Source organism: Triturus cristatus, chromosome 11 (assembly GCF_964204655.1).
Source record: "Triturus cristatus chromosome 11, aTriCri1.1, whole genome shotgun sequence".
Lineage (NCBI taxonomy): Eukaryota > Metazoa > Chordata > Amphibia > Caudata > Salamandridae > Triturus > Triturus cristatus.
The window spans coordinates 1,180,814,204-1,180,841,148 of NC_140594.1; the positions used below are offsets into that span (position 1 = coordinate 1,180,814,204).

The following is a 26,945-nucleotide window of genomic DNA, read 5'->3' on the forward strand; positions in this document are numbered from 1 at the left end:
TCTTTGTGCCACATGCCGATACTGTCGAGCATAGTGGGCGTCATTTTATTGCTACGTAGAGCTATTTCTAGCGTTTCTATTTTATGGTCATCAAAGGATCCCATCAGTGGCCACTGACTTTCGGAGTCCTTCTTTGTATATTTATGCCATAGTTTGCTATAAGCTACAGCGACTAGTCCATATTTAGTAAACACGTCCTTATTAGGGGTGCCTTCCAGTGGAGCCGGATGGTTCATCTCTAATAAGCGGTCCGGGCAGAACCAACTACCAATCAGTGGGGAGAAGATAGGCATGACGGGTTACAACGGGGACAAAAGTCTGCACTACCTATCTTTTCACTGCTTGCAAAGACTAGACAGAATATCTCTATTCCACGTTATTTGTAAGCAGAGAATACCTCAAAAGAACCAATATCGAGCAACCAATGTTCGGACAATCAATCAATGGGGAGAAAAATAGACACAACAGTTTACAAAGGGGGACAAAAGTCCGCGTTACCTACCCTTCACTATCTGCAAAGACTAGACAGAATATTTCTATTCTACGTTATTTGCAAACAGAGAGTATCTCAAAGAGCACTATTCTTCATAAACAATCAATGTTCGGACAATCAATCAGTGGGGAGAAAAATAGGCACAACAGATTACAAAGGGGGACAAAAGTCCGCGTTACCTACCCTTCACTGCCTGCAAAGGGAGAGAGAGTATTTCTACTCTTCCCCGTTTGTAGGCAGTGAATATCTCAAAAAGAACAATCAAATAAGCAATACTAGTATTTTCAATCAATCAATCAAGCGTTTCGCAATTTGTCGTATTACACGACCTTACCCGGACCGCATGGACAGTTTCTCGTCTTCCGTCTCCAGCGCCCGATCGTCCTCTACTCTCCGTATTTGCCGCAGCACTCCTGATGGTTCCCAGTCAGGACTGTAGATCACTCGAGAGAGGTCTGCTCGGAACCAGTGAAGTTCGGATGATCGGCTGCCAGACGAGGGTCTATCGGGCAGGAGCTCTTCCCGATCGTTGCAGTCGTTCACTCTGTCGTTGGGACCTCTCCCGTTGGATCCACGTGTCGCTGATGGGCCCCACGCTTGGGACGCCAATTGTTAAATGGTAGCGGCAGTTTCAGTCGATAACCTTTCAAGTATTGCCCGGCGGTAATCGCCTCTTATACCATTCGATGATTAACCAACAAAAGAGGCAGGCGCCGGAGACTGGAAGGCAGGAAACAAAGTTTTATTCCGTCGGAGCAGAACACGTCAGATCGGACAGCAAGGTATCGTCTCAAGGTGCTCTAACCGCATCTCTGAGGCCTGGCCTCTTATACACAGGTTTATTGCTTTATTACATGTGATACATTCTTGTTGAGACTTTGATGTACGGAAAGACATCCTTGGAATCCCCACTTCAAGCTTGTTCCCACACATATCTACAGTAGAAGTCCCCAACCCACCCATAGTAGGAGATGGCTATCACACAGCTGGACATTCCGCCAATTCCTGGGGGTGTGTGAGACTGGTCGGGTCTCAGGGGGTGGGGTGTGGATCTACTGTAATTCCTTTGATGTGGGGTGTCTCCCTTACAGTAGGGGCAATAAACTGCATCCGCAGGGCTAGGTGATGACCTGGGATCGGTTCGGACAATCGGGCGCAAAGGAAGGGGGTTATCAAAAGGATGTATGACCATGTATGGGATGAAAGGAGGTGTTGGTCAGGCGCGGGATGCGGTTCCATGGCAAGGTCACGCAGAAGGAGAGGGTTTATGGCCCATGTGTGAGAGAGCGGGGGTGGCCGGCGCGGGGGGATGTTCGCAGCGCCAGAGGGACGCGCTGGCGATCGCCAATGAGCGGGGAGAGGGGCCATGGTGTCTAAAATGGCCGCCGTGTGTTTCTGCGTGCGGCGCTGGAGAGAGACAAGATGGCGCAGATAATGTTCAGTTACGAACTAAATTTCCACACGGCCCTGGGGGGGTGGCAGCTCTGCCCCTCGCCGGCGGTTGCTCCGCCGGAAAATCCTTGACTGTGGGGCGACGTATCCTCTTGGACCTAGAGGGGCCAGCTTCCTCACTGTGCTCCCGTTCGACGGGTGGGGCTTCACTAGCAATACCAGAGTCAGCGGGGTTGCTGCTTCTCAACAGTTCGGTGGCCCAAGCCAGTCCCTTGGTCCTGGCCAAGTCTAGAAAAGCGACAATACGAGCGTCCTTGGAGGTGCGTGCCTGGGTCTCCTCGACTTGGGACCCCATTGTAAACAGCGATGGGGATCCCTGACTATCCATCTTATTCGGGGCGTGCACTTCCCAATCTGGAAGGAGAGAAAAGACATCGTTTAGCCCCATACTCCTCCCCTGGTGCTCTCGTCGCCTTGCTCCCTGAACCGGGAAACCTGCTCCGCCCCCCACCCCCACTGGCCCGTACTTACTCGCTGAATACAGGGAGAAATGCAATGGACGTGCTGTCCGCCTGTCGTTCACTGGTCCCTCTGTTATCCTCGTCCAACTCTAGTCGTCGAGCAACTCTGCTGTAACAACAAACCATTGTGAGACAAGGGACAACCACACGCAGGAGGGGGGGGTCCCTTCACCCCCCCGCAAATGTCTAGCCGCGGCTTGCACGCGTCCCTAGGCAACCGCCTTGGCACCATTAATAAACACAAACGGGAAACAGGTGCAGGGCAGTCCATGCGCTGAGTCCTGTACCCCATTTACCCTCCATATTCAGGCCCGGGGGGAAATAAGCGATTAGCCCAGAATCACAGGACGGCTGTACATGAGGACCGTATTTAAATTATATATTCAGGTGCGGGAGATTAAGGAATTTTTCCAAATTTGCAAGACGCAACCCCGAGGCTCTAACCCTGATTTCCTGCACCACCGTTGCGCTTTCTAGCCAGTGCCCCCGGTCTGCACTGTTCCTAGCCGGGGGCAGGATGAAATGGGGAAAATCGCGCCCAACGCGGCCTACTTTAACCTATCAATTGCATGTAACAAAAGAGCATGACAAAGGGGGGTGTGGCCTAACTGCCACAGCTGCCGACATCCGAGCTGGGAAGAGAGTGAGCTGCCATCAACCAAGTGGAGAAGGGATTATATATTTTTTTTTGTCACGCGAACCCGGACCGCAGGTATTGGAACGCTGTACCTGCCACCGTGTTAACATACCTATTCAGGCACGGGAGATTGAAGTAATTCGCCCAGAGTCACAGTGCAAACTCGACCCGAAGCTATTGGAGCGCTGTCCATGAGCACCGCATCTCCATACATATTCGGGCACCGGGAGCCTAAGTGATTAGCACAGAGTCACAGCGCGACTCGACTCGAAGGTATTGGAGCGCTGTGCATGCGCTCCGTTTTTACATACATATTCGGGCACGGGGCGATTAAGTGATTTTCCCAGAGCCACAGCGCGAAATTGACCCCGAAGGAATTGGGGCGCTGTACCTGAGCACTGCATGTACATACACACTAAGGCACGGGGAGACTAAGTAATTTGCCCCGGGTCACAGTGCGAGCTCGACCCGAAGGCAATGGAGCGCTGTACAAGAGCCCTGTATTTACATACGCATTCGGGCACAGGAAGATTAAGTGATTTGCCCAGAGTCACAGCGCGTACTCGACCCGAAGGGATTGGGGCCCTGTACCTGAGCACCGCATCTACATTCACACTCGGGCACGGGACGACTAAGTGATTTGCCCCGGGTCACAGCGCGAACTCGACCCGAAGGCATTGGAGCGCTGTACATGAGCCCCATATTTACATACGCATTCAGGCATGGGGAGATTAAGTGATTTGCCCAGGGTCACAGCGCGAACTCGCCCAAAGGTCTTGGAGCGCTGTACATGAGCACCGTACTTACGTACATATTCAGGCACGGGGAGATTAAGTGATTCGCCCAGAGTCACAGCGTGTGCTCGACCCGAAGGTAATCGGAGCGCTGTGCATGAGCACTGTATTTACATATATTTTCGAGCACGGGGAAATTAAGTGATTTGCCCAGAGTCAAGGGGAGTGGACGCGACCTCGAGGCTCGAAACCTGGTTTCCTGCACGCAAGTCTGCAGCGCAGCCGACGGACCACCTCCCTTCCCCCTGAACTATAGGCGACAGCGGGCAGTGCTGTGGGAGAGCAGCCCCTGGTGCGGGGCCACCCTGCGGTTTAATCCGCATTTCCTTTAGATCCGACCAGAACACGCAGGCGTTAACCCCCCCCGTGGCCGCCGTGGGGGAGGGCGGGAAGTAGCAAAGTGCGTTTCGAGCTTCCTCCCCTGCTCAAAATAACTGCCCTCTCTGTTCGCCACACAATCATGGATCTTGCGCCCCCTCCGCCCGTGGCAATCCATGCCACAGGGCCCCGTCGACCTGGTACTGCCCAGGGACAGGGCCGGGGCGGAGTAAGGTGCAGCAAGACTCACCGTCCGTTACGACGACATGACGGCGAAGCGACGTCCTAGATGCAGCGTCCTGGGCGAACAAAGAGGTCGCCAGGAGGGTGGGGGAAGGCTAAATAGCATCCCCTTCCCCACAGGGGCCAGAAAGTGACGCGCTTGAGCGTCACCTCCGGGCAAGCACGAGGAGGAGGGGAACACCGGCCGGCGTCCCCTCCCCCTCAGGGGGTGGGGAGGGGTGACCGGTGCCCCGGCAGCACTAGGGCACCGACCGCTGTAGTGCCCCCTGCGGGGGCCACGGTCGGCGGCATTTACGTAAACAGACTGCCCTTATGAATACATGCCAACCCTCCTGATTCAGGCGGGAGACTACCGATTTCAAGACTAGTCTCCCGCCTCCTGATTCCTGCAAGCAAAAACCCGATTCCTCGGGGTTTCAGCAGACAGGGCTTGGTATTGTGTAACGTGCTAATTCTTCCAGCAATAGTCAGAGTGGCGACAGGGGCTCTAGAAGGGGTGAACAACCAACAAAGCCCCATTAACAAGTGAATGGTCTTTTAAGGACCTGTGAAGTACTCGGGGGCGGCTGTGTGTGTGCCCGGGCTGCCACACAGGTGGGGGGGGGGGTAGGGGGGTTGGTATACGCACTGCCAGCAACCTGCCAGGCCAGTGAGTGCAGAATACTTACATAACTCTCTCTCTGCCTGCCATTGTACTCCATGCTTCTGAAAGGTAAGAAAAAAACGTGCATTTGCGTTTCAAATGTCGGATCCTGCAGCAGCACACTTCCAAAGCCCATACATGACAGTAACCCGATTCAAGGCCCCATTCTCCCGATTTTTTTAAAAGAATCTCCCACTTTGCTCTTCTGAAATGTTGGAATGTATGCTTATGTACACAGGCTGCCTTTACGTACACAGACTGCCTTCACGTGCACAGACTGCCTTTATGTACACAGACTGCCCTTACGTAAACAGGCTGCCTTTACGTACACAGACTGCCTTTACATGCACAGACTGCCTTTATGTACACATACTGCCCTTACGTACACAGGCTGGCCTTGCATACACAGGCTGCCTTTACGTCCACAGACTGCCTTTACGTACTGAGGCTGTCCTTATGTACACAGGCTGCATTTACGTACACAGACTGCCTTTCGTAAACAGACTGCCCTTAAGTACTATGGTGCCCCGCTGAAAATCCCTACACCGTTTGGCAGGTACCGTGAGATGCCTACCATACAGTGCAGGGATTTATACAAAGTCCCATTTCTCAATGGGAGCTTGTGCTCCCATAGAAAAATGATGTGCTCCCACACAGAAACGGTGGCAACTCCGACCGACATCATAAGGAGGCCCTATGTGATTTGTCCAGAATCACAGCATGTTGAGCCGACATCGAGACTCGGAACTGGTTCCCCAGCTCAGAAGTCTGCAGCTCTGGTCATTACACCACATCTTCTCCCGCATTCATTGCTAATGGTTGGTTCTGTTTTAGGCAGCACTAACAGGAGAAAGGGGCTGGTGCAAGCTGCTTCCTGACGAGAGTCCCGGCACTTAATTTTTTACAAATTAACCAGTCCCATGCAAATTCCATGGTTTTTGAGGGATTCCCAGATTTACCAAACCTGGAAAACCTGGGAATGCACCAAAAGATACGCCTCCGCAGGTGAGGCGTAACAAGGAGGAATAGGTTTATTGCTCCTTGTTTTCTCTTCCAATGTGTGCTGCAGTAGAAAGAGGAAAATGTCTCAGGGGATTGTTTTTGTACAGGGAGGTGTCCCTTCCTGTACAAAAACAATCCTGCTTGCAACACAGGCACCCTTGCACCATGGTGCAAGGGTGCCATTGTTGGCGCTAGGCTGCCAAAACTGCGCCAGCGCAGGGGGAAAGGACAGGAGTGCACCGTATTGGATAAATACTGTATGGTGCCATCCTGCCCTTTCCCTGGCACGCAGTGCGGTGCAGCAAGAGCTGCCCTGCGACACAATTACCACTATGTCCCTAAATGTTAAAAATGTCACAGGTTTTTAAAGGTATTTATTGACTACACTTGCTTTCTCAGCTATCACTTATTAGCCCAAACCTATGTGCATGGCTGTCCCTTTGGAATTTGCCCCTGTGGTATTAACCCTTTGTCTTCCTACTGGTTTCAGTGTGTGGAAGCCCCAGGTTCACCAGGAGTGCTCTCGCCAGGATTGCTGGAGGAACCTATGCCAAGAAAGGTATTTCACCGTGGATCGCCATGATGGTTCAAGATGGCCGCCCCTTCTGCGGAGGCTCATTGATAGGTAAGCCACAGGAAGCAGAAACTGATGACCTGCGGGTCAAAGGCATACTTTGGGAGAACAATAAGATGACGCATGCATAGAGCAACCTCCAAAGGAACGTGGGGTAAAGTATGTGCTGGGTAAATATGTCCACTTTATCAACTTGTTTACATTCCATTGTTTGCACATGAGTTTTGAATAGTGAATGTGCCCTGCTACGTCAATATGCCCAGACGCGGGTCCTGCAATGGCGTAACAATAGGCCGACATCGCCCGCAGTATGGGGAGCCACTGAGTGCCAGGGGGGCCCCTCTGGCACTGTGCACGAGTGGTGGGCCCCTGCCCTGTCAGCTTCTGACTGGCTCTGGAGCATAGGGGGTGCTTCTATATACTTTGCCGGGGGCCCCCCCTCAAGTTTTGTAATACAACTAGGGTCCTGTGCTCACTGTGCCATTGAAACCAAGCAACACATGACTGGAGAGCCCCAATCAGGGCAAAACTAGTCTTGGGTTACTGGTTCAGGAAGGCACTGCCTGCAGTTCAGGATAGATTGTTTCTATTGGAGCAGGGTCAAGACTGATTTGCATATGGCGTGGTCCAAACTGAGGTGGCATGGTGTGGGACATAACCATGGACTGGATGCGGCCACGAGTAAATACCAGTGAGTGAGATGCTGGCATTAGCATCTCGCACATCTCGCATTCCACCCATCACTTCTTTGGTCTGGTCCCTGATGTACTGCACAATTCCCACTAATTAGTTAAAGAAACAGACACCTTTTGAGGTCAGGCCTAAAAACAGCTTTAGCTGATTTTCAAGCCCTGTGTTAAAAGAAATGTAAAAAAAAAACATTTCCTTAGAGAGCTTTCAGTCATCCATCTTTATCCACTGATCTGAATGCATTTGTTGCTGCACATGTATACATTCACCTAAAAAATAGTCCACTAAGGTTAGCAGTTTGAAGACACTTGGATTTACTAGTGATGGCTCTTACCTATGTATTTAATGGTTTCATCACAATGTTCCATAAAATGTCAATGCCAGTTTGTATACCTGAAATCGAACGAACTGAGGTACTGGAGCTTAGTGAAGGCTTTGGGTCTGACTCGAGATGGCCATCTAGTGACCACTTGAAGTATTTCAACTTTGGAAAAAACTTAATATGCTGTTGCATCCGTCAAGAAGGGCCTCTAGTACGCTTTGAGGTACTGCAGCTTTAAGAAGGACATTTCAACCAATTGCATCTGACTAAAGAGGGACATCTAGTGGCCACTTGAAGTGCTGCAGGTTTGTGAAAGACTTGAAGCAGTGGCATCTGGCACAAGAGAAACCACCAGCAGCAGGCTGTGGTAGCGCAGGTTTATGAATGTCTTGTTGACCTCAAATTTCCCCAAAATCATAGTGAAAGTAAATATGTACACATACATACATAGAAGGGCATTTGGTCAAATGTATTTTTCAATGATGTGTTCAGTGGTCATTTTGCTTCCTCCTTACACAGCGCAGGGCAATGAAAGAGCGCAGTTTATCCATAACCTGTCCTCTCACTACAAGGAACCAACAATTTGCTGGGAGACGTGTGTACCTAGTTGAAAGCAGTCTGCTAAGAATAAGTTTAAAGGCACTTGTTAGTTCCAGGGACTGCTAGGACCTATGTATATTAGCGTGTCTGTGTTCCGTAGCAATAAAGACATTTATTGAAAGTTACAATATTGACTTGTCATCGTTATCTGGCCTTAGAATAGTTACTGCAACAACAAGGTGATGCGTGGAAGCTTGCATTATTCTGTGACTGGCAATCGTTCGGGGCCACATTCCAGTCCTTCATTTTTCACCAACCATGTACCATGCACCTTTGCAAATCAGTACTGACCCTGCTCCTCGTGCATGGGAAGAGACCACCCTGGACTGCCAGGGGAGGCCCCCTGCACAAGGGACTACAAGCAACCCCAGACTGGCCAGTGTCATCACAGTTTTCCCGCGCAATACATTTATTGAAAGTTAGAATATTGACTCATCGTCATAACCCAGCTTTAGAATATTTATTTAGCCTATAAAAATATGCCCAAATCATTAGAGGTGCAAAAGCTTATATGCAAACATATATGCTGAAGTCACACCCCCTCTGCTTCGTGAAAGATAGTTCAAGCAGTTGCATTTGACTTAAGACATTTAGCAGCAACTTGAGATACTGAACCTTTGTGAAGACTTTTCAAGCAGTTGGACCGGACTCCAGAGTGGCATCTAGTGATGACTTGAGGTACTGCAGCCTTTTGAAAGACTTTCCAACCAGTTGTTTCTGACTCAAGAGGGATATCAAGTGATGACTTGAGGTACTGCACCTTTTTAAAAGACTGAAAGCAGTTGCTTCTGGTTCAAGAGGGACCTCTTGTAATGTCTTGCAGGGCTGTTGGTTTGTTAAAGACTTCTAGATGCTGTTTCAGTCTCATGAGGGACATCTAGTAATGACTTGGGATGCCGAGGCCCAAAGGGTGACCTAAAGGCTTTGCCAGTGCTTATTGATCATGCTCCAGAGAGCAGCAGAAAGTCTTAGAACATTGATTTGCATCAGGTGCTTCTCGAACATCCTGGATCAGATTAACTTGATTGCACCGGCAACACCAGTGTTAATTTTCACTGATAAATGCATCAATTTACAAAGTAAAAAATTCAATTTGCACGAGTCGCACGGTGCAAAGGCCAGTATAACTACTGGTGTAAAAATTACAATCAGTGTAATCCAGATGTGCTGCTTCACCACCACAGCACCCTACATAATCAACCTTAAAGGACTGTCCGTGCCAACATCATAATGATGGCAGGCGAAACCAGATTGCAGAGAACAGGAAATTATGACAGGGGGGGTGGAGACCCATACAACAGAGAGAACATATTACACATATAAAACTTGAGAATGAAGAAGATGGGGTGATTTGCTCACAAAAAAACTGAGATGGGGTACATTCTAGAGGAATCTCATGGTAAGCAATCCGCCTTTTTAATTTGATGGCAAATTGCTGTATTGGTAGAAACACATTTGCAGCTGGAGGCCAAGCCTGATGGATTTTGGAAACCAAACTGTCTTGGCTTCAGTGCAGACTGAGAGGAATATGTCACGTTTTTCGTGGGTTCCGTTGAGTCGAGTGAAGCACAAGGGGTCCACCTCCCGACGTCCCCAGCTCTGAATATGTGAAAACAGAGTACCAGGGTGTTGTAAATTGAAACAGCAATGTGATTAAGCATTTACTAAAGACATTAATTCTCTTCCCTTTTGAGCATGTTTCCTCTGTTATGTTGACTGAAGTTCGGACTCCATTTTGTATTGTCATGCTTCCACGTGTTCCCCACGAGAAGAGTCCAACCTCTGTGTTAGTTGCTCTTGTAATCTGCCTAGTAACAGTCTATAAATAGCTCCTTTGTCCATCTGGCGCATGTCCAGACTTGACCACATCTGTTATCAGTTAGCCTTGCTTGACCATGTTTTTGCGGGCTCAAGGAGTGTGTTAGCTCCGCCCACATATTGATTCAGTATCGAAAATGACCATAAATGGTAATGTTCTTCGGCCTCATGTTGTATCCACCCACTTATGAGCCCCTCTGTTGTGTATAAAAGGGGACCATGTACGCAAGTTCTTTGTGCTACTCTATGCAATACTGAAGAGTGTTGTGTGGATTGTAGGACCACCCTTAAGGGTTAATAAATGCTGTCTTTGTACTTTGCAGTTTCCGTGCCAACTTCCTTATAGATTCCATTACAGGAGAGCGAACCCTTGTGTCCTGCGGGCCTAGCTGGGGCCTGTATTCATCAATTGGCGCCCGTCACGTGGGGCTCATCGGCGACTCGGATGCTCGAAGGACTGGTCGTGACGAAGGTGAGGAATTTGGCCGGGGACGTGATCACTGCCAGCGGCGTCTTAGCCCTGGCATCCCGAGGTTTTTCTTCCTTCCCTTCCGAGCTGACCGTCTGGGTGGCGCCGGTCATCGACTGAGACCTCTTCTGTCGGTTCTGCCGTGAAAGCCGTTTGGGCGATTTTGGAGCTTGGCAGTTGGAATCTGGACTCTTGATTGGTAAGAACCGGTGTACGGTACTTGCTCCGAGTTTTGAAGCCTGATCTGGCTATTTGAGTTTGATTTGTGATGACTAGTCATATTCTGTATTTGTCTTTGTGAACATATATGCGTTGCAACACATATAGGCAGGTAATGTGGAGAGATTTCTCCGGAGCTGTGTAACTTTGAACGGCGCAACGATTAAGTGCCATTTTCTTTATAATATTGCATATTTTGCATTATTTCTGAGCATGCCTGCTTTTAGCGCACTCCGTAAGTGGTGTTGCTGCTTTGGAAACCGGTTGAACCTCGAGGAATCTGCTCCAGCTCCCCCGGAGGGGACTCCTAATAGGGATATGTATGTGAAGCATGGTCTTTCTTCCATAATGTACAGCACAGTATGGAGGAAATATACTAAAAAAGATCCTGAGTTACGATGGCCTTTGTATGGATCGTTTGATATACGTAAGATTGAGTATGTGGAACAGTGTATGTGTAAGCGACGTGCTCGTCAGGATATGTTTGAGTGTGTGCGGTTGTGGGTGAAGGAGGTGCGTGAGCGAGAGAAGCGTGAGAAAGCGCTGTTTGATAAAGAACAGCGGAAGAATGATCATGTGCGAGCCCAGGAAGCGAAGCGTCGGGAAGACAAAGAACAGACAGAGAGACAAGAGAAAGAGCGTAGGCTGCAAGTCTCGGGTCAATATGCTGTTCGGCAGCCGCTTTATCCTGTCCTTAATAATCTTGATGATGATTTTTATTTACTAGATCGCTCTCCGCCCCCTTATGTCGGCGCATCTGCTCCGAGGCCACAAGATTCTGTCCCGGGTCCGGGTAAGGTGGATACGCGGTCCATGTTATCGGCTGAGCATATGGCTGAGCTTCGGCAACTTTCCTTCCGTGCACTCAAGGGCAAGGTGTCCGTGGATGACTTGTTCCATACTTGGGGGTCGTGGCAGGATAGAGAGAGATTGTATTTTCTGAGTCATTTCGCTGAGGAAGTGATTGCTGCTTTCCGGAAATATTCTAGTGTCTTTGAGCCTGAAGAAGTGACATCGGATGCTAAAGCATTGCATGATGGTGTTTTCTCTCCCCCTAAGGCTCCTGATACGGCTCGGCGGCTGTTCGCCTTGCGGGACGCGGTGCTGGCCCATAAAGAAAAAGAGCGCCAACGAGCAGGGGAGGAGAAGCAGTCGGATTCGTGTACCGCAGAAGGCCACCCATCAACCTCCCAGTCAGATAAGGATGTCATAGTGCATGTTAAACCAATGCGAGAGGCGGCGCCTTTGTATGTTCCTCCTAAAGGAGCGGGGACTAGCTCGGACATTACCTCCGCCGATGCTAAGGGATATTTTGTGTATAATTGGGTTTATACTCCGTGGCATAGAGCTGATGTTATGGCATTAAAGAATGCGTTGCCTGACCCCCGCAAGAATCCAGCGGCCTTCTACGAAGAAGTCGAGGGGGCCTTGAATTCTTGCGTTATGACTTTAGCAGATATAGACCTGTTCTTTGGCCTTATTCTACCACCGGATATGTGGCGATCTGTGCGAAAGGTAGATGATACAGTTGCCTTCAAGGCCCGGTGGTCTGAGCTTGAGGATGAGGATAGAGAGCGGAAGCCCGCGCAGAAACCACCCCAGAGTATTTTAGATCTCCCTGCTGCTATTGTGGCTAAGTTGAAGACAATTATCCCCCCTAGAAAGATTGACTGGAATATGTTAGCTGCATGTAAACAGAAAGTTGACGAGTCAGTTGCGGATTTCTTTACACGCTTTGAGGAGACGTTTCATGATTTTAGTGGCCAGTCGCTTACTGACGATACAGGCCGCCACCTTTTTGCGGATAAATATGTGGCTAATCTGCTGCCGGCAGTTGCGGCCCGTTTAAAAGCGAGCGAGAGTTCTTGGTCTTCCACAACCCCGACGGCCCTCCTGACTATCGCTCAGTATTATGAGCGTCAGGAGCAAGAAGCAAAGGGCCAGGAGGAAAAGAAATCGAAAGATCTAAAAACAAAGGTGATGTTGGCACAAGTATATGGCCCGCCCCGACGGGGTAGTAATAGAGGTAGGGGAGGATCTTATGGTCCTCCCTCGGGCCGATCTGATTTGAATAGGAACCAGTGTGCGTATTGTAAGCAATCGGGTCATTGGGCTAGGGATTGCCCGGTGTTGCATGCTTCGCGTCAGGGGCATACTCAGGGTGGCCCGTGAGGTAGAGGGGGTTTCTCGAACTTTAGAGGGAATTCTAACGAACGGGCTCGTTTCGACTCTGCTGGGCAGCAACGAGATAGATCAAATGTTTTCGATCGCCAGCATCAGTATCAAGTGGCGGGGATTGACCGATCGGGGTACCATGATTCTCAGCATGCATAGGAATGCGTTGGATGGGGGTTGGAATCAGTTGAGGTGCCGGTCGATCAGAAGGGTCCTTACGTATCGGCTGAGGTTCTGGGCTCTACCGATCAGTTCCTAGTGGATACAGAAGCGACACGTAGTGCGCTGTCTAAGCAATTGGTTCCGGGGGCTCCTCCATCCGGCTTAATGGTTACATCGGTAGGGTTTGACGGTACACTCGCCCGAAGCCCTCTTTCACAGCCCCTCATGTTCAAGGTTGATTCTTTTTCTGCACCTTGTCCGTTTCTGCTTGCCCCGTACACACCAGACAACATTATGGGCCTTGATATGTTAAAGCATTTTAGGGCTACGATCCGCTGCTCCCCTGCTGGTGTGCGGGTGATATTGAATGACAACTACCCCCGGTCTGAGCGGATGTGTGCGATGTCAGAGGATGCGTTGTTAGCTACCCTCCCTCGTGCTTTGTGGGCAACTTCGGACACAGATGTGGGACAAATGGTGATTCCACCGGTCCATGTTAGTGTCCAGGAGGGGGCGGTGTTACCTCGCCTCCCACAGTACCGTATTTCCCAGGAGGGCGAGGAGGCTCTCATACAGATAGTGCAGGATTTGATTGCGGTAGGGGTGGTGGAGGAAGTTCCCTACAACATCTGTAACAGTCCGATTCTTCCCATCCTGAAAAAGGATACGGATGCCAGAGTCTATCGGTTTATAATTGATTTGAGAGAAGTAAACAAGATCGTGATACCTCAGTACCCAGTAGTTTCCGATATCACGACGTTGCTTACCTTGGTCCCGCCTACGGCGACTATGTTCTCAGTGATCGATTTGAAGAATGCCTTCTTTTCCATTCCCATTCACCCCGATAGCCGATATCTTTTTGGGTTTACATTAAATAATAGATCTTATCGTTTTTGTAGGATCCCCCAGGGCTACACAGAAAGCCCTAGTATTTACAGTCAGGCTTTGAAACGACAATTGGATTACTTTGTTCTGCTCGAGAGGGTCGCCCTCATTCAATATGTCGATGACATCTTGCTGGCGGCTGACACCCTGGAGTTGTGTGAAAAAAGTACGTTATCCTTGCTTTCCTTTTTAGCATCCCACAATCATAAGGTATCTAGGAAGAAATTGCAATTCTGTAGACCAAAGGTGACTTATTTGGGTCACCTTTTGTCTAAGGAGGGGCGTGCACTCACACCAGATCGTATCCAAGTAATTCTGGACACACCGACACCATCCACGCAGAAGGATGTGCGTGCATTTTTGGGTCTTGTCTCCTTCTGTAGGCAGTGGATATTGGGGTTTTCACACATAGCTAAGCCATTGTTAGCCCTTTTGACAAAGGATACGCCTATCCCGATCCCTTGGTCAGATGAGTGTGATGCTGCTTTTCAGCAATTGCGACAAGCCCTCTGTTCAGCACCAGTGTTAGGGACCCCTGATTATGCAAAACCCTTTTCGTTGTATGTGCATGAGAAAGATGGATGTGCATTATCAGTTTTAGTGCAGATGCACGGCGATAAGCAGCGCCCTTGTGCATATTTTTCGGCTGTACTTGATCCTGTCGCCCGAGCATTACCAGGGTGTTTTCGCTCGGTTGCGGCGACAGCTGTGTCAATACGCCAAAGTGAGGGAATTGTGTTATCTCATAAGCTGTTGGTATTAGTCCCCCATGCTGTCGATGCCCTGCTTAATCAAACGAAGACGCAGCATTTGACCAGTGCCCGTTTAACGGGATATGAGTTGACGCTTTTGGCTCCTCATATTACGTTAAAAAGGTGCGTAACGTTAAACCCGGCAACATTGTTGCCATACCCCGAAACCCAGCCTGAGGCGCGGAAAGCACATGATTGTATTCTCGTGACTGAGGAACAAACAAAGGGTCGTATTGATCTCCAGGATACGCCCTTTCCAGATGTAGATGGAGAACTGTGGGTGGACGGATCATGCCTGAAGCTACCAGATGGTACGACTTCAGCAGCGTATGCAATTACCACATTACAAACGATAGTGGAGACAGCACGCATACGACAGAAATCAGCTCAAGCAGCGGAACTGATAGCATTAACACGAGCATGTGAGCTCAGTACAGGATTGTGTGTGAATGTTTATACAGATAGCCGCTATGCCTTCGGAGTAGCGCACGACTTCGGCCTACTCTGGAAGGAGAGAGGGTTTTTAACGTCACATGGGGTACAGATAATGCATGGAGAGTTAGTTCACAATCTTTTAACCGCATTGACATACCCAAAGAAAATTGCCATCGATAAGTGTAGCGCCCATAGGAAAGTAGTTGATAAAGTTGGAGAAGGGAATGCGTTAGCAGACCGAGTAGCACGGGAGACTGCGATGCAGCCCGGTGCTACTGCTATGTATGTAGTAAAGTCACAGCTGGAAAGATGGCATGATGCGAAGGAGGAAGTGCGAGAAATGCAAAGGACAGCTTCTGATAAAGAGCGGGAGCAATGGGCTAGCGAGGGAGAATTGGATGATGAAGGCTGCTGGAGAAATAAGCAGATGGATAGATGGAAATTACCTACGGCTTTTGTACAGCCTATGGTTCAGATGGCACATGGGCTAGCACATGTTGGAGCTTCCGCAATTGTGAAATTGCTTACCCAAGTCTGGGAGCATCCAGAGATTGCTAGCACAGCAAAGAGGGTGGTGCAGACCTGTATGATCTGCCTGAGGTATAACCCAGGAAAGGGTACTCGAACTCCAGCAGGAGGATTTGTGACACCCACTGCACCCTTCGAGGTTTTGCAGATGGATTATATCCAGCTTGAACGCTGTAACAATTTGAAGTATGTTCTAGTAGTGGTTTGCGCCTTCAGTAAATGGGTTGAAGCGTACCCTATGAAAGACAATACTGCAATGACTACTGCGAAGCTGCTGCTGAAAGAGTTCTTCCCTCGATATGGCGTTTGTAGACTTCTGTGGAGTGATAATGGCCCTCACTTTGTAGCGGATGTTATAAAGTATGTCTTGAAGGGCCTAGGCATCACTCAGAAGTTTCACGCCGTGTTTCACCCTCAGTCTGCAGGACTAGTCGAGAAGTATAATGGTACACTGAAGCTCAAGATCGCTAAGATTCAAGCTTCGACGTCCTTGACTTGGCCAGACGTTCTGCCACTGGCGTTATTGTCAATTAGATCGGTACCGCACTCTCGAACTGGCCTTACACCGTACGAGATTGTCTTCGGACGCCCAATGAATATTTGGGGTCCACCAAAGCCTAAGGCTGTGTATGATGTACCTTGTGTAATGATGAGCGATTATCTGGCACAGTTAACGGATAACTTGGTTTCTATTCATCAACAGGTCCGAGAGGTGCTCCCTGATCGGTCTACCGGTGAAGGACATGGTCTCCGACCTGGGGACCACGTGATGGTGAAAATATTTGACAGAACAAACAGCTTGGAACCGAGATGGGTGGGCCCTGAGCAGGTCCTCCTCGCAACGAGGACGGCTGTGCGAGTCTCCAACAGAAAGAATTGGATCCATTCCCTGCACTGTAGGAAGGTGCCGCCCGGATTGGTGGAACCTGCCGTGCTGACCGATCAACGAGAAATCCTGGCTGCAGAGACAGGCCGTGCTGCGGAGCCGAACGTCACTGAGGAGCTCTTTCCGGACCACGTGACTCCTGGAGGAAGGCGATATCATCTTCGACCAAGGAAGTGAGTTCTCCAGTGCTGGGACATGCTGTCAGAACGGCCCTTGGGTTAGTGAAACGGAGAGCCGATGAGGCAAGGGGGGGGGATCAGCCCTGCATTAGTGTAGCGACACCCGTCTTGGCCCGCTGGTGAAGAAATCGACCGCTGCCCAAGGGGAAGAGTTCTGACAGATTTTTAGTTTCAGGAAGATATCGGGTTTTTATTTTTGACATGGAGAAAAAGAAAATCCTTTGTGCATCAGGGTTCATGTTGACAGTAGCTATTGTTGGGATAACCACATGGTTTGTGGAGGATGTAACCCCCGCTCGGAAAATACTTGTGTTGACAACTCCGGTGCCTGAGGAGCACTACTTTTATACATTACCGTATCAAGAGTTGAAGCATCGACAGTCTTACTTGAATAACACTTTCATCCAGATGCTGCATCATACCCACGTTGCTACGAACACTACGAACTGTTGGATATGTGGGATGATGCCAGCCCATCAGAAGAAAGGAGGTACGCCATTCATACCGCTTCCTTTCTCTCATAATGGCTCTTGTAGAGCATGGTACACTTTGCTGTTTGCCACTCGGAAACCGACAGTGGGACGATTGCTCTTCAGACTCAATAAAGAATGTCATCAGGATAAAAATGGGTATCCACAAGCGAATGGGACAATTTGGGAATGGGAAGAGTACCGACCAGACAATGAATCCATTCCCTACATTTTCACGAACACAAGAGACACTGTGGGAAAGGACAAATTTGTGATTCAAGTAGCACAAGCTCAAGCGGACCTGTGTGTCCAGAGTGTGGGTTCTATTCCTGTCGGTGTCAGCGATTGTATCACCGTCCTGAATATTGATGGGTTGAACAACAGTACCTTCCTAGCGTCCCATAATACCTACTTTGTGTGTGGAAATAAAGGTTATTACCGTTTGCCGGCTGGGTGGTCTGGGGTATGCTATGTATCATTCCTATTACCCCCTGTATTCCTAGCACCCGCATCTTATCATAAAGATCTGAAATTATTGAATAATGTGACTGTAAATAGGTATAAACGTACTTTATCAATTGATGATGTAGATCAGACTGATACCAGTCTGCAACAATATATTGATTTTAACTTAGGACTGTTTTTCTTTGTTGGAGCTGCTCTGAACAGTAGGAAGATCCGAAGATTAACAAGAGTGGTGGAAGCTGTGACAAACCAGACCGCTGCTGCTCTTGGGAATCTTACGGAGGAACTGCAAATTACTAGAATTGTTGCATTACAGAATCGTATGGTATTAGACGTTATGCTAGCTGACAGAGGAGGAGCATGTAAAATTATTGGAAGTAGCTGTTGTGTGTTTATCCCTGATCATACGCCATCAGTTTATAACGCTATAAACAAATTGCACAAAATTGCAGCTGAAATCCATACAGAAAACGGCACTTGGTCCTTTTCTGGATGGTTTTGGGCATTGATTACTGCCTGGGGATGGAAGGTTTTAACTGGTCTCTGTATTATTGTAGCAGTCCTGTTTTCTTGCTGTATCTGTGTCCAATGTGGTCCCTTGCTCTGTTCCTTATGCGTATCATTCTGTATCCCTGATAAGAAAGCTATTGCCGATGTTGCTCATCAGAAACGTCTAGCTAAAGAAGTCGAAGAAATGATGACAATTGACATATATGATGATTATCCTGTCAAACCGGATGTCTTCAGTAAATGCTGAAAGGGTCGTCTGTTGTAAATTGAGACAGCAATGTGATTAAGCATTTACTAAAGACATTAATTCTCTTCCCTTTTGAGCATGTTTCCTCTGTTATGTTGACTGAAGTTCGGACTCCATTTTGTATTGTCATGCTTCCACGTGTTCCCCACGAGAAGAGTCCAACCTCTGTGTTAGTTGCTCTTGTAATCTGCCTAGTAACAGTCTATAAATAGCTCCTTTGTCCATCTGGCGCATGTCCAGACTTGACCACATCTGTTATCAGTTAGCCTTGCTTGACCATGTTTTTGCGGGCTCAAGGAGTGTGTTAGCTCCGCCCACATATTGATTCAGTATCGAAAATGACCATAAATGGTAATGTTCTTCGGCCTCATGTTGTATCCACCCACTTATGAGCCCCTCTGTTGTGTATAAAAGGGGACCATGTACGCAAGTTCTTTGTGCTACTCTATGCAATACTGAAGAGTGTTGTGTGGATTGTAGGACCACCCTTAAGGGTTAATAAATGCTGTCTTTGTACTTTGCAGTTTCCGTGCCAACTTCCTTATAGATTCCATTACAGGAGAGCGAACCCTTGTGTCCTGCGGGCCTAGCTGGGGCCTGTATTCATCCATGGCAATCAGGCGAGGGAAAGGGAGTTAGGATGGGAACAGCGGGGATAGGGATACCTGTAACATAATGAAATCATAACACACATGACAATAAACATATGGCATCCTACTCTCATTCGGTCTCACTAGGTATGCCTCATCAATGTGTCAACTCAAATCATACTCAGGCATTGAAACCCATGCCTTCATAAACAATGCGTTCCCCTGAAGGGTCACTCCCCCTCCAAGCAAGATACTACAGATAGGAGACAGTGTTTTGTGAAAGCCCCCCGAATGTTCTCTTTACAGCATAGGAGAAGTGCTAGTGTTCTATCTGGAAATAGGCAGAGACCTACTCTACTCTACTCTACAGGTCCCCGAGAGTACTCTTGTGGAACCGCACCGAGGGCGATGGGAGCACTATCACAGTCACGCTCTCTCCCCTATGCCCTACACTTGTGGTAACTTCTTATCACCAAACTAGTGTCCCGCACAGTGCAGCCTTTCACTCCTCTGTGAGCTACCTGAACGTCGATATTCTGGATGTGGCTCCTAAGGGTCCTTGCTCCGGTCCCCCAGCAGATTAGGGAGCATCCGCTCCTCCTTCCTCTTCGGTCCGGGGGGTTTGGCTATGTGGCACGCTTCACTCAGCCTTCCGCGGGTACGGAGAGCTTCTCTGTCCCGCTCCGTCAATCCCAGAACCGGCAAGCGCGGTGACGCTTACGTCAGCGTCCCGCGACCTCCGTCGTTGGAAAACAATTAACTCCGGCTTCTCGTACCCCCCGACGAATCCTAAGTCCAGCGGGGCACGCAGGGTTTTTTCGTCCGTTCTACGAGCTCTTCGTTTCGTAGCTTCTGCTTTCGGTCTCCACCAAAGCGAATCCAATTAGGCAGTATTACGCGCACCGATAGGTTCTCGGCGCCCGTACTTAACTGCTGTGGCCACACCTCCTTCCCACCGAGATTTCTGGGAGTTGTGGTCCAACTGCATCTTCGGTAGGCGCCTGAGCTCAGCGCCTGACAGAATAGGTAAGCTAGCCCATGGGGTTGAGTGCTTATTGTAGAGATATGTAAGTACCCCACAAGTTAGTAGCTTGAATCTCAATCGGGCAACTCTGCATGTCATCCTTCTGAGGTAGATCGAAGGACGCTATGGGGATGGGTGATAACCGCTCTTGTTAGTAAGAACAGTTGATTCATTCAGCTTGTGGTGTTTGATGAACGGGCAGTGCTCTGAGTTCTGCTGTGCATGAGAGTGCGTTAGCCACTGATGGTCCATAGAGGAGCCCCCCACCTTATGAGTGATATATCCCCATGTCCTTCTTGCTTTGCAGGTGCTTACTGGGTTCTGACAGCAGCTCACTGCCTTCACCACCCCTTGGACATAGACAACCCTGTGGTGCATCACTCTGACATCAGAACTGCCTCTTCATTCACAGTAATCCTGGGTGAGTTGGTGTTCAGAAACACAAATACATGAGCATTTGAGCAACTCTGAAGCACTCATATTGAAACGATGAAAATCTCAAATGTAGGTTTAAATGTGTGTTAAGTGGGTGAACATGCATTTTACACAATATTTCCTATTTAGGGATAAAACAAGTGGTATTACTGAGTTAGAAAAATGCAGAAATGGCTTTTCTTACACAGAAAAGGGTCATATGTTAGCCTCAGCATGTATCTGCATGCTGCTCCCCACTGGAAATAGAGTTTGCTGCAGTGTCATTATTGCCAATCGCAGTAACTAACAGCGTGATGTAGAGTTCGGCTGACGGGGTACTCCATCGCAAGCCCCCTGCCCTCACACCCATCATTGGAGGTGGGCGGACCTTAAGTATTCCGTTGACGGGAGACTTCCGATGGACGGACAGATCTGGCAGGTTGTAGTAATTCCTCAATTCCAATAAGTATGTTACCACAATCTTTAATCATAAAATTACCACAAACTTAGATTGAAAGAAGTATATAACATGGCTATACTGCCTCTGTGGGTTTTCCATATATACGTGTGTGTGTGTGTGTGTGTTACCGCCAGCTTTTTCCTGCTGTTAACAGGCTAGGACTTCTTGCGCAAGAGTATTTCTTCCTCTCAATATAACAATTCTTGATAAATGCATGGAAATCCAGCTGATAATATCTAGCACACATTTATACACTTGGAACAAAATGTAGTTGCTTGATTCATAGATAAAGTCGTAAACCTGCATCTGCAGTGCAACAGGCCCACATAGGTGCAGATTTACGTCTTTCTGGAATTCATAAAATATTACAAGATTTGACTGGAAACCAGCATCAGACTCCACTTTCCAGGTGTAATAATTTAAACGTTTTGTGAATTCTTTTTGAGCCTAGCTATACTGCCAAACACCTCTTGCTGTCTGGAGGCCTTACGTTGTCAGTTCATCTAAACATGAAAGTATCCATCCATCCATCCATCCATCCATCCATCCATCCATCCATCCATCTATCTATAGAGTAGGAGTTTAGTCACCCCTTCAGCAATCGGTGTTCATGTGTTTTTTATGGTGGTTTGTAAAGCACGGATGGGGTGTCTATCAAGGCCATGGCATTTCGTGGATGGTTACATTGTCCCATTTGTGCTGCCATTAGGATAAAGTTGTGCTTTTGTTAAACTAAAACCAGTGTGTGTTCTTTGATGTACAGTGAAAAGATTCACCAAGATTCACTAGTACTGGTACAGTATGAGTCTCAGCAGAGCACGCCTAACACAAATACCAGTTACAGGGCAGGTGGCAGAGGTGTGTGCTTCATCTCACACCCACAGAACAGGTGCACCATGTGCCGCAGCAGTGCAAGCTTCAATAACACAAAAAACAGTTACAGGACCGGTAGCAGCGGCGTATGCTCGATCACACCCACAGAACAGGTACACCATGTGCAGCAGCAGTGCAAGCTTCCCTAACACAAAGGATAGTTACAGGACCGTTGGCAGCGGCGTATGCTCGATCACACACAAAGAACAGGTGCACCATGTGCAGCAGCAGTGCAAGCTTCCCTAACACAAAGGACAGTTACAGGACTGGTGGCAGCGGCGTATGCTCGATCACACACACAGTACAGGTACACCATGTGCAGCAGCAGTGCAAGCTTCAATAACACAAAGGACAGTTACAGGACCAGTGGCAGCGGCATATGCTTGATCACACCCACAGAACAGGTACACCATGTGCAGCAGCAGTGCAAGCTTCAATAACACAGTTACAGGGCAGGTGGCAGTGGTGTATGCTTGATCACACCCACAGAACAGGTACACCATGTGCAGCAGCAGTGCAAGCTTCCCTAACACAAATACCAGTTACAGGGCAGGTGGCAGCAGCGTGTGCTTCATCTCACACCCACAGAACAGGTACACCTTGTGCAGCAGCAGTGCAAGCTTCAATAACACAGTTACAGGGCAGATGGCAGCGGCGTATGCTCGATCTCACACACACAGAACAGGTACACCATGTGCAGCAGCAGTGCAAGCTTCCCTAACACAAAGGATAGTTACAGGACCGGTTGGAGTGGCGTATGCTTAATGACACACACAGAACAGGTGTACCATGTGCGGCACCAATGCAAGCTTCCCTAATACAAAGGGCAGTTACAGGACCGGTGGCAGAGGCGTATGCGCCATCACCCATTTAGAACAGGTACACCTTGTGCAGCAGCGGTGCAAGCTTCAATAACACAGAGAACAGTTACAGGACCCGTGGCAGCAGTATATGCTCGTTCACATACAGAACAGCTGCAACATGTGGAGCACCGGTGTAAGCTTTCCTAACACAAAGGACAGTTGCACAACTGTCGGCAGAAGTGTATTCTTGATCACATAAGCAGAACAGGTGCACCATGTGTGCCCACAGTGCAAGCTTCCCTAACACCAAGGACACTTGTCACATACGCAGAACAGGTGCACCATGTGTGCCCACAGTGCAAGCTTCCTTAACACCAAGGACACTTGTCACATACACAGAACAGATGCACCATGTGTGCCCACAGTGCAAGCTTCACTAACACCAAGGACACTTGTCACATACACAGAACAGGTGCACCATGTGTGCCCACAGTGCAAGCTTCACGAACACCAAGGACACTTGTCACATACGCAGAACAGGTGCACCATGTGTGCCCACAGTGCAAGCTTCCCTAACACCCAGACACTTGTCACATACGCAGAACAGGTGCACCATGTGTGCCCACAGTGCAAGCTTCACTAACACCAAGGACACTTGATCCCATACACAGAACAGGTGCACCATGTGTGCCCACAGTGCAAGCTTCCCTAACACCAAGGACACTTGTCACATACACAGAACAGGTGTACCATGTGTGTACACAGTGCAAGCTTCCCTAACGCCAAGGACACTTGTCACATACACAGAACAGGTGCACCATGTGTGCCCACAGTGCAAGCTTCCCTAACACCAAGGAAACTTGATCACATGCACAGAACAGGTGCACCTTGTGTGCCCACAGTGCAAGCTTCCCTAACACCATGGGCACTTGTCACATACGCAGAACAGGTGCACCATGTATGCCCACAGTGCAAGCTTCCCTAACATCAAGGACACTTGTCACATACGCAGAACAGGTGCACCATGTGTGCCCAGAGTGCAAGCTTCCCTAACACCAAGGACACTTGTCACATACGCAGAACAGATGCACCATGTGTGCCCACAGTGCAAGCTTCCCTAACACCAAGGACACTTGTCACATACGCAGAACAGGTGCACCATGTGTGCTCACAGTGCAAGCCTCACTAACACCAAGGACACTTGTCACATACGCAGAACAGGTGCACCATGTGTGCCCACAGTGCAAGCTTCCCTAACACCAAGACACTTGTCACATACGCAGAATAGGTGCACCATGTGTGCCCACAGTGCAAGCTTCACTAACACCAAGGAAACTTGAATACATACACAGAACAGGTGCACCATGTGTGCCCACGGTGCAAGCTTCCCTAACACCAAGGACACTTGTCACATACACAGAACAGGTGCACCATGTGTGTACACAGTGCAAGCTTCCCTAACGCCAAGGACACTTGTCACATACACAGAACAGGTGCACCATGTGTGCCCATAGTGCAAGCTTCCCTAACACCAAGGACACTTGATCACATACACAGAACAGGTGCACCATGTGTGCCCACAGTGCAAGCTTCCCTAACACCAAGGGCACTTGTCACATACACAGAACAGGTGCACCATATGTGCCCACAGTGCAAGCTTCCTTAACACCAAGGACACTTGTCACATACGCAGAACAGGTGCACCATGTGTGCCCACAGTGCATGCTTCACTAACACCAAGGACACTTGTCACATACGCAGAACAGATGCACCATGTGTGCCCACAGTGCAAGCTTCACTAACACCAAGGACACTTGTCACATACGCAGAACAGGTGCACCATGTGTGCCCACAGTGCAAGCCTCACTAACACCAAGGACACTTGTCACATACGCAGAACAGGTGCACCATGTGTGCCCACAGTGCAAGCTTCCCTAACACCAAGACACTTGTCACATACGCAGAACAGGTGCACCATGTGTGCCCACAGTGCAAGCTTCACTAACACCAAGGAAACTTGAATACATACACAGAACAGGTGCACCATGTGTGCCCACCGTGTAAGCTTCCCTAACACCAAGGACACTTGTCACATACACGGAACAGGTGCACCATGTGTGTACACAGTGCAAGCTTCCCTTACGCCAAGGACACTTGTCACATACACAGAACAGGTGCACCATGTGTGCCCATAGTGCAAGCTTCCCTAACACCAAGGACACTTGATCACATACACAGAACAGGTGCACCATGTGTGCCCACAGTGCAAGCTTCCCTAACACCAAGGGCACTTGTCACATACACAGAACAGGTGCACCATATGTGCCCACAGTGCAAGCTTCCTTAACACCAAGGACACTTGTCACATACACAGAACAAGTGCACGATGTGTGCCCACAGTACAAGCTTCCAAGCTTCCATAACACCAAGGTCACTTGTCACAACATGTGCAGAAGTAGTGCAAGCTTCACTAAGACAAAGGACGGTTACAGGATGGGTGGCAGCAGCGTATGCTCGATCACACACACAGAACAGTTGCACCATGTGCAGCAGCAGTGCAAGCTTCCCGAACACAAAGGACAGACACATGACTGGCGGCAGCAGCGTATGCCTGATAACACACACACAACAGGTGCACAATGTGCAGCAGCAGTGCAAGCTTCACTAACACAAAGGACAGTTATAGGACCAGTGGCAGCGACGTATGCTTGATCACACAATTACAATTGTACAGCTTCAGTTAGTGCCACTCGTGCCACATTTTCTTGTACTTCTCTGATGTACAAACAGCCTTTTCAGTATCTACCATAAAATAATCTTGAAATTAACAAATGCATTTTATACGTTCATCTAAATAGATGAACATTTGTACATTTTTTCGACACATTCATGTTTGTTTTTGCTCCATTTGTTGGTACATCTGCTAACTTATCCATATGTTGCATTACACATAATGATAAATTAAACTGAACACCATATAATTTGCTTCTGTTACAACAAAGCCTGCATGCATCGCTCCCAATGTGTCACTTCCTGCTCCATAAAATTATTTTGTGTAAGTGTGTATACAGAAATTAAAAGCGAGGCCTATAGGCTTTGTCAGGCCTTGTTCTATATCCTGTATAACCGAATGACAGAGTCAGTGGAGTGCCTCTGAGTGAGAGCTTCTGAGAGAGGGCCTCTGAGTGAGAGCCTCTGAGTGAGTACCTCTGAGTCAATGCCTCCAAGTGAGTCCCTCCGAGTGAGTGCCCCCGGGTGAGTGCCTCTGAGTGTGAGCCTCTGAGTGAGTGCCTCTGAGTAAGTGCCTCCGAGTGATTGCCTCTGAGTGATTGCCTTCGGCTCTGAGTGAGTGCTTCTGGGTGAATGCCTCCGAGCAAGAGCCTCTGAGTGAGTGCCTCTGATTGAGTACTTCTGAGTGAGTGCCTCCGAGTAAGAGCCTCTGAGTGATTGCCTTCGGCTCTGAGTGAGTGCTTCTGGCTCAGTGTTTCTGAGTGAGAGCCTCTGATTGTGTGCCTTTGAGTGAGTGCCTCCGAGTGATTGCCTTTGGCTCTGCGTGAGTGCTTCTGAGTGAGTGCCTCCGTGCGAGACCCTCTGAGTGAGAGCGTCTGAGTGAGTGCCTCTGAGTGAATGCCTCTGAGTGATTGCCTTCGGCTCTGAGTGAGTGGTTCTGGCTCAGTGCCTCTGAGTGAGAGCCTCTGAGTGAGAGCCTCTGAGTGAGAGCCTCTGAGTGAGCGCCTCTGAGTGAGAGCCTCTGAGTGAGCGCCTCTGAGTGAGGGCCTCCGAGTGAGTGCCTCTGAGTGATTGCCTTTGGCTCTGCGTGAGTGCTTCTGATTGAGTGCCTCCTTGCGAGACCCTCTGAGTGAGAGCGTCTGAGTGAGTGCCTCTGAGTGAATGCCTCTGAGTGATTGCCTTCGGCTCTGAGTGAGTGGTTCTGGCTCAGTGCCTCTGAGTGAGAGTCTCTGAGTGAGCGCCTCTGAGTGAGAGCGCCTCTGAGTGATTGCCTCCGAGTGAGTGCCACGGAGCGAATAGACCCTCACGGACGCTACGCTGCTCTAGGGGGAAGGCTGCTGCTTAGCTCAGCTCTGGGACTGCGAGGACCACGGTGCCCTGCGCCAAACAGATCCGCCTCACCTGGTTGCTCTTCCCGTTGCCGCCCCCTTGTTAACGGTCTTTGTCATTAACATCTCATCCCCGTAACGCGCTAGCGGAACGCGCGCGGGCCGCTGACCGGGGCGAAGACCGGGCAAAGAGCGGGCCATTTGTGGCCGTTCGTGGTCGGTTGAGGACGGGGCGGGCCACCCCCCTGAAAAGGGTCTTTGCTAACGAGTTGTAAACATTATTGTAATCGTGAG

General features: G+C 49.1%; 1 protein-coding gene across 1 annotated transcript in view; it reads left to right on the plus strand.

Moving 5' to 3' along the window:
* Positions 1-26,945, plus strand: part of MASP1 (MBL associated serine protease 1) — a 322,051-nt gene that overhangs the window by 273,912 nt on the left and 21,194 nt on the right. The window contains exons 11-12 of the mRNA XM_085635902.1: positions 6,534-6,668; positions 20,351-20,464. Coding sequence (XP_085492028.1) covers positions 6,534-6,668; positions 20,351-20,464 — 249 coding nt within the window. The remainder of the gene's footprint in view (positions 1-6,533; positions 6,669-20,350; positions 20,465-26,945) is intronic.